The 16,020-nt window shown below is 41.3% G+C and overlaps 2 protein-coding genes and 1 long non-coding RNA gene across 5 annotated transcripts in view; 2 read left to right on the top strand and 1 right to left on the bottom strand.

The window, feature by feature from the left end:
* The window catches only part of xkr6b (XK, Kell blood group complex subunit-related family, member 6b), an 83,381-nt gene extending 81,261 nt beyond the window's left edge, over positions 1–2,120 (bottom strand). The window contains exon 1 of the mRNA XM_056264489.1: positions 1,209–2,120. Within this exon, the coding sequence (XP_056120464.1) occupies positions 1,209–1,786 (578 nt within the window). The 5' untranslated portion in view covers positions 1,787–2,120. The remainder of the gene's footprint in view (positions 1–1,208) is intronic.
* The window catches only part of LOC130097588 (uncharacterized), a 151,954-nt gene that overhangs the window by 99,176 nt on the left and 36,758 nt on the right, over positions 1–16,020 (top strand). The gene's annotated exons all lie outside the window — the stretch shown is intronic.
* mtmr9 (myotubularin related protein 9) overlaps positions 1–16,020 on the top strand; it is a 44,781-nt gene that overhangs the window by 13,290 nt on the left and 15,471 nt on the right. Inside the window, exons 1-6 of one of the 3 annotated variants that reach the window (XM_056264491.1) lie at positions 8,583–8,675; positions 9,255–9,460; positions 9,867–9,975; positions 10,249–10,374; positions 14,848–15,021; positions 15,098–15,315. In XM_056264491.1, coding sequence (XP_056120466.1) covers positions 9,279–9,460; positions 9,867–9,975; positions 10,249–10,374; positions 14,848–15,021; positions 15,098–15,315 — 809 coding nt within the window. In that variant the 5' untranslated portion in view covers positions 8,583–8,675; positions 9,255–9,278. Of the gene's footprint in view, positions 1–8,582; positions 8,716–9,254; positions 9,461–9,866; positions 9,976–10,248; positions 10,375–14,847; positions 15,022–15,097; positions 15,316–16,020 lie in introns of those variants that run through there. The other 2 variants (XM_056264492.1, XM_056264493.1) reach the window with 2 other exon arrangements.

The following is a 16,020-nucleotide window of genomic DNA, read 5'->3' as shown; positions in this document are numbered from 1 at the left end:
GCACAAGGCAGTCACTCCAGTGTTGTTCGACACTGAGTATTCTAACATCTGACATTATTAAAATACCGATTTTTTGCATATACTAGCTACTATAGCTATATAAAGACTATAGGGCTATATAAACTATAGAAAGAAGAACGGACGCGCGAGCAAAACAAGCTTTAAACTAGTAGCCTATGTACAACTGGTTGCATAGCAACCTCAGAAAATCAACGTGAGCTGGCGGAATTCTACGGGGTCAGTTCTAGATTCCAGTGTAACGCATATAGTCGCATAAAACAATATAAGCATAGGCCTATATAAAATATAAATCCTCATAAAATCTTACATTGGGAGCAAAGTATTTTTTAACTTGTACTGCACAAAATGAGCGTTTCATAAGGCTTTCAAGCAAGATTTAACTACATTTATATTACATATAGGCAACATCAAACGGCCGTTTCGTGACTAGCCTATATATGAAAGATGAGAGGGAAATTATTTTGTACACACATGCAGAGGGAGAGAGAGCGCGCGTGAGATGCACCTTTAAAGCGATGACATCATGACAATTGTCAGACACTGATCACAGGACTTCATCTTCCAGCAATAATCACGTCGTAAAGAGCAGAAAGCACGAACACAAGCAAACATGAATAATGAATGGCATCGAAATCAAGCTAAATCGCCTGGCTAAACTGAACGCCTCCTCATACGCGTGAATGCGGCCACTGCGTCTGTCTGCTGCGGGAAAACTGTCGCATCATTTCTAGTGGATCAGACATTAAGTACAATATGTCACGGACGATATTCCCCGCACGCGCCAGAATTATTCCTCACTCGAGACGCACACGCTGTATGCTACTGACTGACTGACTGACATTATAATTCACTGCACCTATGATCATGATTCAGTGAGATGCACTATTAAGGATCAAGGAACGCAAATTGTGTCGATGGTATCGAGCGTAGGAAGGAGGGATGTCGTTCCTGAGGGAGCCTGTAAAAACCCGATGGCCGTCTCGCCAAGTGGTCTGAGAGAGTTGAGCAGTCGGGGAGGGAGAATGAATCCTCAGATGCACTGAGACTCACCTCAGTAACGCACTGCACTTTCGCACATACTAATGGCACGTTTTACCTGAGCATGATGTTCATTCACAGAAAAGCACATGCTTCGAGTGATCCACTCTGTCTGCACGGGTTATACCAGGTGAACGCGGGACGCTTACCTCCACACTTGTCCCATCTGAAGGATGTGTATGAACGTCTGCCAGACCCACACTGAGACGCGACAGCATCTGGCCCTGCCGTACACCCCTGCGCTCGTGCCAGACGTGGCCCTTCGGCTGCTGCTGAGACCCTCCACGGAGCCCAAGCCGCCCCCCGTGTAATCCTGCACGAACCACCTGAAGCTCAGGATCTGGACCAGCACCGACGGCACCAGCACGAAGAACAGTGTGAGTCCGCACCAGAGGTAGTCCTGCTTGGCGTAGTAGTCGAGCGCGAGCCATAAGTCAGTACCCACGTCCCAGAAGAAGACGAGCAGCGCGAGAACGATCCACAGGCAGTCCAACCACAGGCGCTCCTCCTCGTGGGGTGGCCGCCTGACGTCTCTCCCCTTGCCCAGGAGGTAATGCAGACAGGCGCTCCGGCAGCCCCAGTAGCACGACGAGGTGTTGCAGCAGTGGCAGATGTGGAAGGAGCTGTTCTGCCGTGGGTCGTCCTCACAGCTTCCCACCGTCTCATCCAGGTTGTGCAGCTGGGCGAAACCGGTGACGACCCCCCGACCGTCGGATTTCGCTGCCATCTTGCTCTCCAAAGCGCACACCTCCGGTTTCCGAGGCTCTTGACGTCACTTCCCCGACACCTGTTTCTCCAGAGTACCCCTAATGAGGTAGCCATGGAGTTGTGGGGTGACGGTGACGCCAGAGAGGCAGAGCATCCTCCTCCTGCGGCGCTCCGGACAGTGAAGTCAGCGCTGAACTAGTCCTCGAACCGGCACAGGTCAGAGACGAACTCCTGGAATCGGGATCTTGTCACCTGCACATTGTGCTCGCAGCATCCCCGCACAGGGAGCGAGCGAGCGAGGGACTGTTCCCTGAGACACCCGACGCCACTGACTGGATGTCTGGACTGGAGAGAGAGAGAGAGAGAGAGAGAGAGAGAGAGAGAGAGAGAGAGAGAGAGAGAGAGAGAGAGAGAGAGAGAGAGAGAGAGAGAGAGAGAGAGAGAGAGAGAGAGAGAGAGAGAGAGAGAGATGCTTACTCATCGAGGATGCCACCTAGTGCTCGATTCAACAGTCCAGGACTGGGGGTTGCTGAATGATGTAATGAAGTAGCCTATGAGCTCGCCTCTCGTGTTCTTTAACAAAGGCTATCAGAAGAGATCCACGCTCATGTGGAAAACTCATCATCAGGTGGAAAAACACAATCACATAGGCTTTGCTGGCTGCCATTCACATCCTCCTCCTCTGTGCATCATGACTTCCGAGATGGTCAAGATCCAATATAGCCTAATGAAATACCTATTGGGTAACACTTTATTTTAAGGTGCTTGTAATAAGCAGTAATTAACAGTTAATAAGACACTTATAAGACCTTATAAGATGCATATAAGCATTAACTACTTCATATAAGGGTTAATTAAAGGTCCAGGCCCTGAAGAGATCAGGGAAACTACTCCCTCTTGGGAAGGTCAATTTTTAAGTGTCTGGGAGTTTGTGTTACCATTTATGTTTGTTCGGCTGTTCTAAAAGTGCAATGTATTGATACTTGAGAAATGTATTATTTAATTTAATTTATTTGTTATCCTTTGTTAATGCTTATATGCATCTTATATGCATCTTATAAGGTCTTATAAGTGTCTTATTAACTGTTAATTACTGCTTATTACAAGCACCTTAAAATAAAGTGTTACCAAATATGGATATGGGGGCCTATGCATTGAATAATAAAACATAGGCCACAATAAATACAATCGATAAGATAAGAAAAGATGATAAGATAAAATAAGATTATATTTATTATTGGAATAAATGAAATTTTAAATCTTCTCGAATTTAAAAATCATCAAGGGGGATCATTGTGTGACTTTCTTTTTGGTCTGTGTTGTGCTATGAGACATGAAATATTTTGGTAAGTCATTGCCTGGTGTGGAATGCTATTCTCCATCTAAAACTATTTCAAATTATTTTCTGTAATAAGTACTTATTATTAATATAAATATTATCTCAATTATAAGTATAGCCTATATTTAAATATATATTAGCTTATAATCAGTAATATTAATTTTTTTATATTTATTTCGCGCACAGACTCAGCCAAAAAAAGTTGGGCTGCACCAAAAACAACATTCTTCTTTATAGGTTTCAAATGTTCACCGTGTGAATGGCCATACATCAACTATATGTCTGATATCTGAGGTTTGCCAATGATTTTGCTTGTCATAATTACAATTCTTGTTCAATTGTTCCTCTATGAGCGTCATATTTGTAAGCATTTGTTAGGCCTGCACACGGCAATGTACACGGCAAACTGTTATGTGCATACTTAACAATATAATTACACATTATTATTACACATTATACACACTTATTTTTGAATAGTTTTTAAGGCTTGATTTTATTTTATTTTATGGAATCTACCTGAATATATCATGTAAAATCTCATACATTATTAGGACACAATGAATTGAATATTTTTAGTGAAATGTGCTTTTTTATTGAAACTCTCAAAAGTGTGTGATATGGAAACGACCTGTTTGTATAACTTATATATTGAACTTGTTACTGCACTCAGTGCACTGGAATTAGCAAATTTATTGCTCATTGAACAAAGCAACATGTTTTATAATAATATTTACATGCACAATATTACATACACAACCTAACCATAAGCATATACTCTTCTGCACATGGTAACGATCAAAACTTCAACATAACCGAAACTGTCTCAAATTTCAAACATAGGCTATATCTGAACATTAAACATTTCCCTTCAAAAAATAACACTTAATTTCATAATTTACTCTCCATTTCGAGCCATATGCAAAGCATGCTGGAAACTAACAATGTATCTCTAAATAAAAATGCATTGTTGAACTAATTATCTTAAAATATATAGCCTTGTTTTACTTGATGTTATCAGCTTAACCGGTTCCTCAATTCAAGCCTCAAAACCGCTTATGTTTCCTTAAAAAAAAATAGGAAAACGTGTCTTTTGGTTTTATAAGTAAAATGTTCTCAACTTTTATAACTGTAGCATATCTCTTTTAATTGTCTAAACTGTTTTAATTTTCCTTGCTTTTATTTTGTGATTATTTTAATTCATTTCTGTGTAAAGCACTTTGAATTGCGATAGTGTTTGAAATGTGATATAAATAAACTTGCCTTGCCTTGCCTACAACACTGACATTTTATTAATAAAAAAACACACACACTATTTTTAATTGTCACCTTAATTTTTTACTGAAAATTACAAGACCCGTGATTACATTTTTTAGGCTTGATCATCATAGCACATTTTAATCACTCACTAAATTAATTTAACTTCAAATAAAGGCCTAAGTGGAAGCGCAGAGGGCGACGTGTTTGCAGATACCGCGCGCATCTGCTGTCCTGTTTGTGACAAACATCCCTTTTCGGTGAAAACAAGAAAACCTTAGTACATTTGTAAACGTAACAGCCTCTCCCTGGATGGAAGTAGCAATAAAGGTAGAGTACATAGGCTACATCTGAAAAATGAGGCGCGAGAAATATTGTTGTGACAAGAAATCTGTCCTTGAGATCGCGCGCGTGATGGTAGAAGCAGTCTGGACTATTTGTACCCGGCTGTCTATCTATCTATCTATCTATCTATCTATCTATCTATCTATCTATCTATCTATCTATCTATCTATCTATCTATCTATCTATCTATCTATCTATCTATCTATCTATCTATCTATCTATCTATATCTCTCTATCTATCTATCTATCTTAGATTTAATGGATTCTACCTATTCGGCTACTTTATATGAATATGATTGGTCATCATATTCAAATATTTATGATTAATGGGCAACTCTGCAGATTGTCTCATTTTCTCTCTGTCTCTCTGCAATCTTGACAAGATAACTAAATAAACTTGATTTTGTGTTAGAGTTTCATTGTTTTCAATTAGTTGTCATATTGACTATTGTCAACGCTCTGCTGCAAAAAGCAAGAAGAGTTCAAAATTGACAATTCTTTATCAAACCACAACCATCCATCTAATTACAGTTTTTCTCAGTCGCTTTGGTGCATTTCTCAAATCATCCTTAATATTTGCAAAGAAGTATGTGCATTCTCAAACCGGTTCGTACAAACAGCACCACACATTGGATTACCTGCAAAAGTCTGTAACTTACTCAAAATATTTAGTTCATTTCTTAAAAGTAAGTATTTATGTCAATGAACATATCAGTGCCATCAGAATGAAAAGTCCTTGTGTCATTGTTCACAAACAAGATAGTCAAAATGCTTAGTCATGTTGCCAATAAAACACTGCACTCTGTTAGTATGTTAGTATTACCTGATGTAAACTATGGCAACAGTTTGGAGGACAGAGACTGTATTGAAATGTACAAAGCTGCGCTTCCTCTGTATGTCATATCCATTTCAAAAGTACAAATTTACACTGTACGTGAGTTATTGATTGAAAGAGGATTCACAGTTACACTTTTAGTGGTCTGGCAAAAAAAAAAAAAAATCTAATGTCATACTTATAGAAAAACATTCTAATGTCAAAATACAATATTAGAAATGGCAAACAAGACCGCTTAGGCAGAACTGCAACTGTGACGTTTCTCCACGTTGGTCTCGTTAAACTATTCCCAAACAGCTGAAAACCATCTGGATATACCATTTGTTTGACTCCTAACTTCAGCCTTTTATTCTTTGAAAACCCATGGCATCAGCAGCCCATCTGAACGCTGAGATCGGCTATTTCTCAATGTCTTGCTTCAGGTTTCTTCCAAGTATCAAACTCAAGTGGGATGGAGCAAAACGATAGGGAAATACAACTTTGCCAAAGCATTTCTGTTATCCTAAGAAATGAACCATACCACATTGCGCTTGAGCTCTGATTACAAAACAAAGCGTGATTTGTCTGCCAGCAAAGCAGTGCCCAATACTGCTGCCCGACGTCTCACCCTCCCACAAGCCTTTGTAAATCCTCAACACCTGTGGAAGCAGCAGGGAAGCATTACCAGGATTAAGACAGTGTCACTGTTACATTAATAAGATGATCTCACACTATGGATGCCAACAGGCTTAAGGCACAGTCATGGCGGCATTACATTAATCATCATTTTTATGACAGCGATCCATGCATGTAAGAGAATGACATTCCTGTGCCAACTCATTTGGTTTAAGTCTGCAATGGTCATTTGATGTGAATACTTGAAAGTAAGATGTTCAGACAATGTGTGCACTGCTGCCTGCATCTAGCATGCACAAATGATTCCTGTACCCAAGGAAATCATTCATAAATGCAGTGACTTTGAGTTTGCACAGTGCTGCAGGTCTGTGTGAAGTTCTTAAATTAGAGCGCAGCGTCAGTGACTCCTCTGGGTTTTAGAGCCGATGGAACTTCACAGGAATGTTTGATGATGGCATAAGCTGCATAGCTCAGCTACTAATGTAAGAAGGCACTATATCAAAGTGGCCTGAAGAAGAGAGAAACCGATCTTTTTTAGATTGTCATTGCATTTCATGGCCTTTGGTGTCACACACAATGATAACAGACAATTATTTCATATCATATGGCAAATGACAAAAGCAGGTCTTTGTTTTTAAAGCGTTCTGTTTTCATGCAGTGTAATCTTGAAATGTTATAATGCAGTTTAGCAATAGTAGAACCAGTAATCAGGATTTGCAATCCCCGCTATTTTTTGCAGTGATGACAAACTGAACAATCATTCCATATCATATGCCCTAAGCAGGTCTTCACTGTTATTTTTAAAACCTTTTGTGCTGTCATGCAGCTACAGGTTGAGGTTTGATATAACATGATATGAAAATGTATGCTTATGTGTGCCTGGCTCCACAACGCTCGAGTTACATTTGCAAAAATATCAGCTCTTAGTCAGGGGAGGGTTTTTTTCACACACACACAAACAGCATGCATTTTTAATGAGAGCAAATGGAGCTGCATATTTTTTGGGGAAGTGTAGGGTTCATGGCACACATGTAACTCAAGCTAAATAATGCAGTGACTGTAATCGCTCACAGTGCTCAAGAAACACTCATCTTCCTCCTCAACAGGAGGGCACTCTGCTCCCAGCAGGATTCTGCTATGACTACAGCAGGAGCTATTCATACAGGTGTACATACGAACGCGCGCACACACACACACTTTACTGAAAAATTCAACAGTAAATGCTGCAAATCTGTCAAACATGCTTGAAATATTATAATGCAGTAAAATAATGGAGCCAAGATATATATTAGAATTTTCAATCCATCCATTCTCCAAACCACTTATCCTGTAGAGTCGTGCAGAAACATTTTTTTATTTTATTTTATTTTATTTTATTTTATTTTATTTTATTTTATTTTATTTTATTTTATTTTATTTTATTTTATTTTATTTTATTTTATTTTATTTTATTTTATTTTATTTTATTTTATTTTAGAATAACCCCATTAAACCTTTGTGAAATTATAGTACAGTACAATTTTATAATACAGTTCCAAGATATCACAGAGAGAGAAAAAAAGTCCGTTGCATGAAGATTATGAGAAACTGATTGATTATGATAATATTTTAGACCTATTTTTTTTTAAATTTTATAGTATATATTTTCATTAAAACATAAAGTCATTGAGAAGACTTTGTACACTGGTGAACATATGATAATTTCACTCAGTTTTTTTTTAAATTCCTGTGCCACGAAATTGATGATTTTTTTTTGTTCGTTTTTTTTTGTACTCATTGCCAAAAATGGACACGTCAGCAGTGTTCTAAACTCTCAGCACTGCCAGTAACACCTGTAAGGTTTAATGGATAACATTAAGAAGCAAGTATTCCCTGGAATACATTCCAGAACTGTTTGTTCACTTCCACAAATGTACAGTCCACAGTTCAACTAGTGAAAATAACCGTCCTGATTGTGGAGTCTACATAGTAAATGCATCCTTGTCAAGCATTCTAAATTTGGGTTAATTACAAAATACAGATACAGATCCATTCCTGTTTTTAATTAGGCATTCACATTATTTATTTATTTATTTATTTAGCCTAACAATTGAGAAGAACATGCTTGCAAATATCAAAATTTAAAACTTGTTCCTAATCTCTTCTATTGTGTATAACATTGTTTAACTTTTGCATGTTGTAATTGTCATGGTGTTCATCATTAATGTTTTGTGATCGTGTCTTTCTGGTGAAGTCAATATATTTCTAATAAACCTGAAGAGAACACTAAAATTATATTTGTATAATTATATTGTATTTTATACAACTGCTTACACATAGTTATATATATTTTTTAATAATCACTCAATTACTTTTATTTTTGAGTGAGAATAGGATTATTCAGCTCTCATATCTTTTTTTTTTTTTTATGTTCTCATTCTCCCTCGTGGTCACCCAAACCATTAGGTGGCGATATTGATTCAAATTTGCTTGCGGTCTGTTGTCAGATCCAACAAAGGAGTGGAAGACAAGGAAGTGTTGGTGAGAGGAATGTTGTTGTTACCGCTGTCATCTAATCTAAGTACATGTTTATAATGCACATTTTGTTCTTGACAAGCTACATTGCATTTACGGTTTTCTGTCGAGTGCCTTTGAACAGTTTTTAGTACGAGCGACTCAGCTGCAAATCCCGTGACGTCTGTTGTCATATTTTCAGTGTGATGAGCATAGACTGATGACACAGCGAGCCGAGAGAAATGTGCACAGATACATTGTATATGTTACAATAATTGTTTATAAAGAAACATATATGTCTGATTTATGCTTCAAGTTAAATGTGGTATTTTTCTTACTGCTGTCTTTTTGCTTGTCTTGTTTTGCAGCCTGCTGTAGATAAAAAATCCACCTCTACAAGACATAAATAACAACAAAACTCTTATCAACAGTGCAGACATTTCTTAGCTAAATTAAAAAAAGATTAATGTTATATACATATAACGAACTAAATTTATGCTAATCACACAACAACAAAAAACCTAAAAAAATGTATGTATTTCGTAATGAATGTATTTAGAATGCATTAGTATTCATCACTGTTTCATGTCCCATTGACTCTCCCAGGTTTCTTGTGCCTCTCAAAATATCATGGAGTTTGCTGAGCTGATCAAAACCCCTCGTGCGGATGGGGTGGTCCTCCACCGACCCTTCATGCCCACTGTGGAGGGAACTCTGTGTCTGACGGGACATCACCTCATTTTGTCCTCTCGCCAGGATAACACTGAGGAGCTCTGGCTGCTTCATACCAACATTGACTCTATTGAGAAAAGGTATCACTGACATACCAAAAGGTTATCTGAAAGGGATAGTTCACCCAAAAATTAAAATTATGTCATCATTTACTCACCCTCATGTTGTTCCAAACCTGTATGAGTTTCTTTCTTCCGTTGCACACAAAAGAAGATCTTTTAAAGAATGTTGATAACCAGACAGTTGATGGTAGCCATTTACTTCCTTAATTCCATAGTATTTTTTTTCCTACTATGGAAGTCAACTGTGTGGTTACCAGCATTCTTCAAAAATATCTTCTTTTTAGTTCAACAGGAGACAGAAACTCATGTAATACTATTTCACAATATTACTGTTTTTACACTATTTTTAATCAAATAAATGCAGCCACGGTGAGCATAAGAGACTAAAAACATTTAAAAAATCTTACTAACCTAATGTGTGTAGGTTTGTTGGATCCTTGGGAACTATTATTGTAAAGTGTAAAGACCTGCGGGTGATTCAGCTGGACATACCTGGCATGGAGGAGTGTCTTAATATTGCCAGCTCAATTGAGGTAAGACTGCATTAGTATTCACTCATAAAGTCAAAGTCAACTTTATTGTCATTTTTAGCACATTGCATGGCAATAAAAAAAAAAAACGAAACACAGTTCCTTCAGGGAACACCCGTAACACATTCATGAAGACTAAGAAAAGACAACAGTAATGTAAGCAATAGATATGCATAAAGCAGAATAATAATAGATAAATAATAACCTGAGGATCTACTAATTTCTACTCATCAGTTTATGCTGTTAGTGTTCAGGTTATGATGGTTCATCTTTCAGGCTCTGTCCACACTGGACTCTGTGTCCCTGATGTATCCCTTCTTCTACCGTCCTCTGTTTGAGGTCATTGAGGATGGATGGCAGTTGTTCATACCAGAGGAGGCTTTCAAAGATCTGGAGTCTATGGTATTGTTTTATCCCTGGAAGCCTTGACACTGAGGTCATCAGAAAAAAAATTGTGATACATTTTCTCAGTGTATCATTGTTCGTTTTTTTTCTTCAGATTGTTCTCTATGGGAAGCCAGGGAACAAATACTCATGATTACATGTTCTGAGATCCAATTTTAAAATAAATACAGCTAGTATTTCATACACTACCGTTAAAAAGTTTGGGGTCGGTAAGGTTTTTTTTATGTTTTTTGAAAGAAGACTCTTATTGCTGCATTTATCAAGTCACCTTTATTTATATATGAAATACAATACAGATTGTTTCAAAGCAGCTACACAATGATAACAGGAAAATGATTCTATAATGCAAACAGCTTATTTCGGCTCTACAGCAGCTCTAAAAGAAAATTGTGTCATTGTTCATCTGTAGTCAGTTCAGTGTTGATTCAGATCCATTTTAAAGATCATCAATTAATAAATTAGTTAATTTTCATCTACAGAGAAAAACATTGATGTCGTCGTCCAGCTCAGTTCAGTTCGCATCAAATAGTGTCAGTGCAGTCAAATCAATAATATTGTTGAATATTACAGTTTTTTCAGTCACTAACAAGCGTTTGTCCAACCAGTTGTCACATTTTCAAAACTCTAAACACAATTAGCACAGCATCGGTCTTTTGTGGCCATATCATTAAATTATACGATGAAATCATAATTTTAAATTAAAACATTAATTTCTAATAGTTAGAGGTGCAGTGAGAGGTGCAGGAGCAGTGAGCAATGCAGATGCAGTGAGAGATGCAGGAGCAGTGAGCGATGCAGATGCAGTGAGCGATGCAGATGCAGTGAGAGATGCAGGAGCAGTGAGAGATGCAGTGAGAGGTGCAGGAGCAGTGAGCAATGCAGATGCAGTGAGAGATGCAGGAGCAGTGAGCGATGCAGATGCAGTGAGCGATGCAGATGCAGTGAGAGATGCAGGAGCAGTGAGAGATGCAGTGAGAGATGCAGGAGCAGTGAGAGATGCAGTGAGGTGCAGGAGCAGTGAGAGATGCAGTGAGAGATGCAGGAGCAGTGAGCGATGCAGATGCAGTATGAGATGCAGGAGCACGGAGCGATGCAGATGCAGTGAGAGATGCAGGAGCAGTGAGCGATGCAGATGCAGTGAGAGATGCAGGAGCAGTGAGCAATGCAGATGCAGTGAGAGATGCAGGAGCAGTGAGCGATGCAGATGCAGTGAGAGATGCAGGAGCAGTGAGCGATGCAGATGCAGTGAGAGATGCAGGAGCAGTGAGCGATGCAGATGCAGTGAGAGATGCAGGAGCAGTGAGCGATGCAGTGAGAGGTGCAGGAGCAGTGAGCGATGCAGGAGCAGTGAGAGATGCAGATGCAGTGAGAGATGCAGGAGCAGTGAGCGATGCAGATGCAGTGAGAGGTGCCTGAGCAGTGAGAGGTGTAGGAGCAGTGAGAGATGCAGTGAGAGATGCAGGAGCAGTGAGAGATGCAGTGAAAGGTGCAGTGAGAGATGCAGTGAGAGATGTAGGAGCAGTGAGAGATGCAGTGAGAGGTGCAGTGAGAGATCCAGTGAGAGGTGCAGGAGCAGTGAGAGATACAGTGAGCAGTGAGAGGTGCAGGAGCAGTGAGAGATGCAGTGAGAGGTGCAGGAGCAGTGAGAGATGCAGTGAGAGGTGTAGGAGCAGTGAGAGATGCAGTGAGAGGTGTAGGAGCAGTGAGAGATGCAGTGAGAGGTGTAGGAGCAGTGAGAGATGCAGTGAGAGGTGGAGTGAGAGATCCAGTTAGAGATGCAGTGAGAGGTGTAGGAGTAGTGAGAGATGCAGTGAGAGATGCAGGAGCGGTGAGAGGTGCAGTGAGAGGTGTAGGAGCAGTGAGAGATGCAGTGAGAGGTGTAGGAGTAGTGAGAGATGCAGTGAGAGGTGCAGGAGCAGTGAGAGATGCAGTGAGACGTGCAGGAGCGGTGAGAGGTGCAGTGAGAGGTGTAGGAGTAGTGAGAGGTGCAGGAGCAGTGAGAGATGCAGTTAGAGGTGCAGTGAGAGGTGCAGGAGCATTGAGAGATGCAGTGAGAGGTGCAGGAGCAGTGAGAGATGCAGTGAGAGATGCAGTGAGAGGTGTAGGAGCAGTGAGAGGTGCAGTGAGAGATGCAGTGAGAGGTGTAGGAGCAGTGAGAGGTGGAGTGAGAGATCCAGTGAGAGATGCAGGAGCAGTGAGAGATGCAGTGAGAGGTGTAGGAGCAGTGAGAGGTGTAGTGAGAAATGCAGTGAGAGGTGTAGGAGTAGTGAGAGATGCAGGAGCAGTGAGAGATGCAGTGAGAGGTGTAGAAGCAGTGAGAGGTGCAGTGAGAAATGCAGTGAGAGGTGTAGGAGTAGTGAGAGATGCAGGTGCAGTGAGAGATGCAGGACCAGTGAGAGATGCAGTGAGAGGTGCAGGAGCAGTGAGAGATGCGGTGAGAGATGCAGGAGCAGTGAGAGGAGCAGGGGCAGTGAGAGATGCAGTGAGAGGTGCAGGAGCAGTGAGAGATGCAGTGAGAGGTGCAGGAGCAGTGAGAGGTGCAGTGAGAGATCCAGTGAGAGGTGCAGGAGCCGTGAGAGATGCAGGAGCAGTGAGAGATGCAGTAAGAGGTGTAGGAGCAGTGAGAGATGCAGATGCAGTGAGAGATGCAGATGCAGTGAGAGATGCAGGAGCAGTGAGAGATGCAGTGAGAGGTGCAGGAGCAGTGACAGATGCAGTGAGAGGTGCAGGAGCAGTGACAGATGCAGTCAGAGGTGCAGGAGCAGTGACAGATGCAGTGAGAGGTGCAGGAGCAGTGAGAGATGCAGTGAGAGGTGCAGGAGCAGTGAGAGATGCAGTGAGAGGTGCAGGAGCAGTGACAGATGCAGTGAGAGGTGCAGGAGCAGTGACAGATGCAGTGAGAGGTGCAGGAGCAGTGACAGATGCAGTCAGAGGTGCAGGAGCAGTGACAGATGCAGTGAGAGGTGCAGGAGCAGTGACAGATGCAGTCAGAGGTGCAGGAGCAGTGACAGATGCAGTGAGAGGTGCAGGAGCAGTGAGAGATGCAGTGAGAGGTGCAGGAGCAGTGAGAGATGCAGTGAGAGGTGCAGGAGCAGTGACAGATGCAGTGAGAGGTGCAGGAGCAGTGACAGATGCAGTGAGAGGTGCAGGAGCCGTGAGAGATGCAGGAGCAGTGAGAGATGCAGGAGCAGTGAGAGATGCAGATGCAGTGAGCGATGCAGTGAGAGGTGCAGGAGCAGTTAGAGATGCAGTGAGAGGTGCAGGAGCAGTGACAGATGCAGTGAGAGGTGCAGGAGCAGTGAGAGATGCAGTGAGAGGTGCAGGAGCAGTGACAGATGCAGTGAGAGGTGCAGGAGCCGTGAGAGATGCAGGAGCAGTGAGAGATGCAGATGCAGTGAGAGGTGCAGGAGCAGTGACAGATGCAGTGAGAGGTGCAGGAGCAGTGACAGATGCAGTGAGAGGTGCAGGAGCAGTGACAGATGCAGTCAGAGGTGCAGGAGCAGTGACAGATGCAGTGAGAGGTGCAGGAGCAGTGACAGATGCAGTGAGAGGTGCAGGAGCAGTGACAGATGCAGTCAGAGGTGCAGGAGCAGTGACAGATGCAGTGAGAGGTGCAGGAGCAGTGACAGATGCAGTGAGAGGTGCAGGAGCCGTGAGAGATGCAGGAGCAGTGAGAGATGCAGGAGCAGTGAGAGATGCAGATGCAGTGAGCGATGCAGTGAGAGGTGCAGGAGCAGTGAGAGATGCAGTGAGAGGTGCAGGAGCAGTGACAGATGCAGTGAGAGGTGCAGGAGCCGTGAGAGATGCAGGAGCAGTGAGAGATGCAGATGCAGTGAGAGGTGCAGGAGCAGTGACAGATGCAGTGAGAGGTGCAGGAGCAGTGACAGATGCAGTGAGAGGTGCAGTGAGAGATGCAGATGCAGTGAGAGGTGCAGGAGCAGTGAGAGGTGCAGGAGCAGTGAGAGATGCAATGAGAGGTGAAAAAAAACTGATTTGCTTTTTACTGGAATGCTTTTGAATGTGAACATTACTGTACATGTGGACATAGAGTTCCCAACCAAGAAATTTAGTGTAAAAACGGTGGATTGCATATTTTGCATGCAAATACCTGTAAAACCTCTCACTTAGTTTAGTGGAAACTTTGAAATTGTTTTAAGGATTCTTTTATGAATAGAACGTTCAAAAGAACTTTATTTGAAATAGAAATCATTGTAACATTATAAAGGTTTCACTTTTGATCAATTAAATGTATTCTTGCTGAGTAAAAGTATTAATTTCTTTCAAAAAACAAATCTTACTGAGTTTAAACTTTTGAAGGGTACAGTAGTGTATGTCAGCTTATTCTAAACCCCTATTAGTTTACAATTAGAATGTTAGAATTAGGTTTTCTGTTTTTGATTTGTTATTTTGATTTAAAAAGGAACTGTCTAAATTGTAAAGGTGACCCTGAGCTCTGTGGTCCTCTCTCAGACAGATGAATGGAGACTGAGTGAGGTCAATAAAGACTTCAGCGTGTGCCCCTCGTACCCGTCCCTACTGACCGTGCCCAAAGACATCGATGATGAAAGTCTCTGCAAAGCTGCTTCCTTCCGCCACGGTGGCCGTTTCCCTATGCTCAGTTACTACCACAAGAAAAACGGCATGGTTAGAAATGCACTTTGAAAATGTTTTCTCCAAATATTGATCTATTTAATACAGACCCTGATCTCACTGTCCACAGGTGATGATGCGATCAGCCCAGCCCCTAACAGGAACCAATGGGCGCCGCTGCAAAGAAGACGAGAAACTGATCAATGCCACGCTTTGCGCAGGGAAGCGTGGTTACATCATCGACACACGGACTATAGCGGTAGCGCAGCAGGCTAAAGCTCGCGGAGGAGGATTTGAACAGGAAGCCAACTACCCGCAGTGGAGGAGGATCCATAAAGCCATTGAGAGGTGTGTATCCAATTATTCCCGCAGACCCATCCAAACTGCATAGTAGAGAATAGAGATGCATAATATTAATATTCTGGCTGATAATCATTTTCATGTTATGACCAATATTAAAATGCAATACTATTTTATCCAAATAAATGTAAAAAAATAAAAAGTAACAGTTTAAAATGTTAGAAGTAAATTTAGACATCACAACATTATAATGTACAGTATGAAAAATTTATATTTATTTTGAGATTTGCTAAAAGACCCCCTGTGGTAAAAATCAAGTTTTTAATGTTGTTTATGTGTCAATGTGGTGTTTTTAATATGCTTTAAAGGGATACTCCACTGTTTTTTCATATTAAACTATGTTATTCTCTTATCTAAGACGAGTTGATACATACCTCTCTCGTCTCAGTGCGTGCACTGAATCGCTCTGTCGGGCGGAGAACTTTGAGAGCAGTTAGCTTAGCCCCATTCATTGTATATGGGCCAAACAGAGATGAAGTTAGAAGCGACCAAACACATCCACGTTTTCTCTATTTAAATATAGTTACACGAGTAGTTACACGACCAAGTATGGTGACACTAAATAAAATGTGTCGCTTTTTATAAGCGGGTAAAATGGATAACTATAATGTACGGCAGAATAGCACTTATTGGGAGCACTTTGACTCGGCGCTGTAATATCTTCACTCGTGAAAAGTCCTCTCCCTCTCCCTC

Source organism: Rhinichthys klamathensis, unplaced genomic scaffold (assembly GCF_029890125.1).
Source record: "Rhinichthys klamathensis goyatoka isolate OS25496 unplaced genomic scaffold, OSU_Roscu_1.1 h1tg000221l_1, whole genome shotgun sequence".
Taxonomy (NCBI): Eukaryota; Metazoa; Chordata; class Actinopteri; order Cypriniformes; family Leuciscidae; genus Rhinichthys; species Rhinichthys klamathensis.
This window is presented reverse-complemented; position numbering and strand designations above follow the sequence as displayed.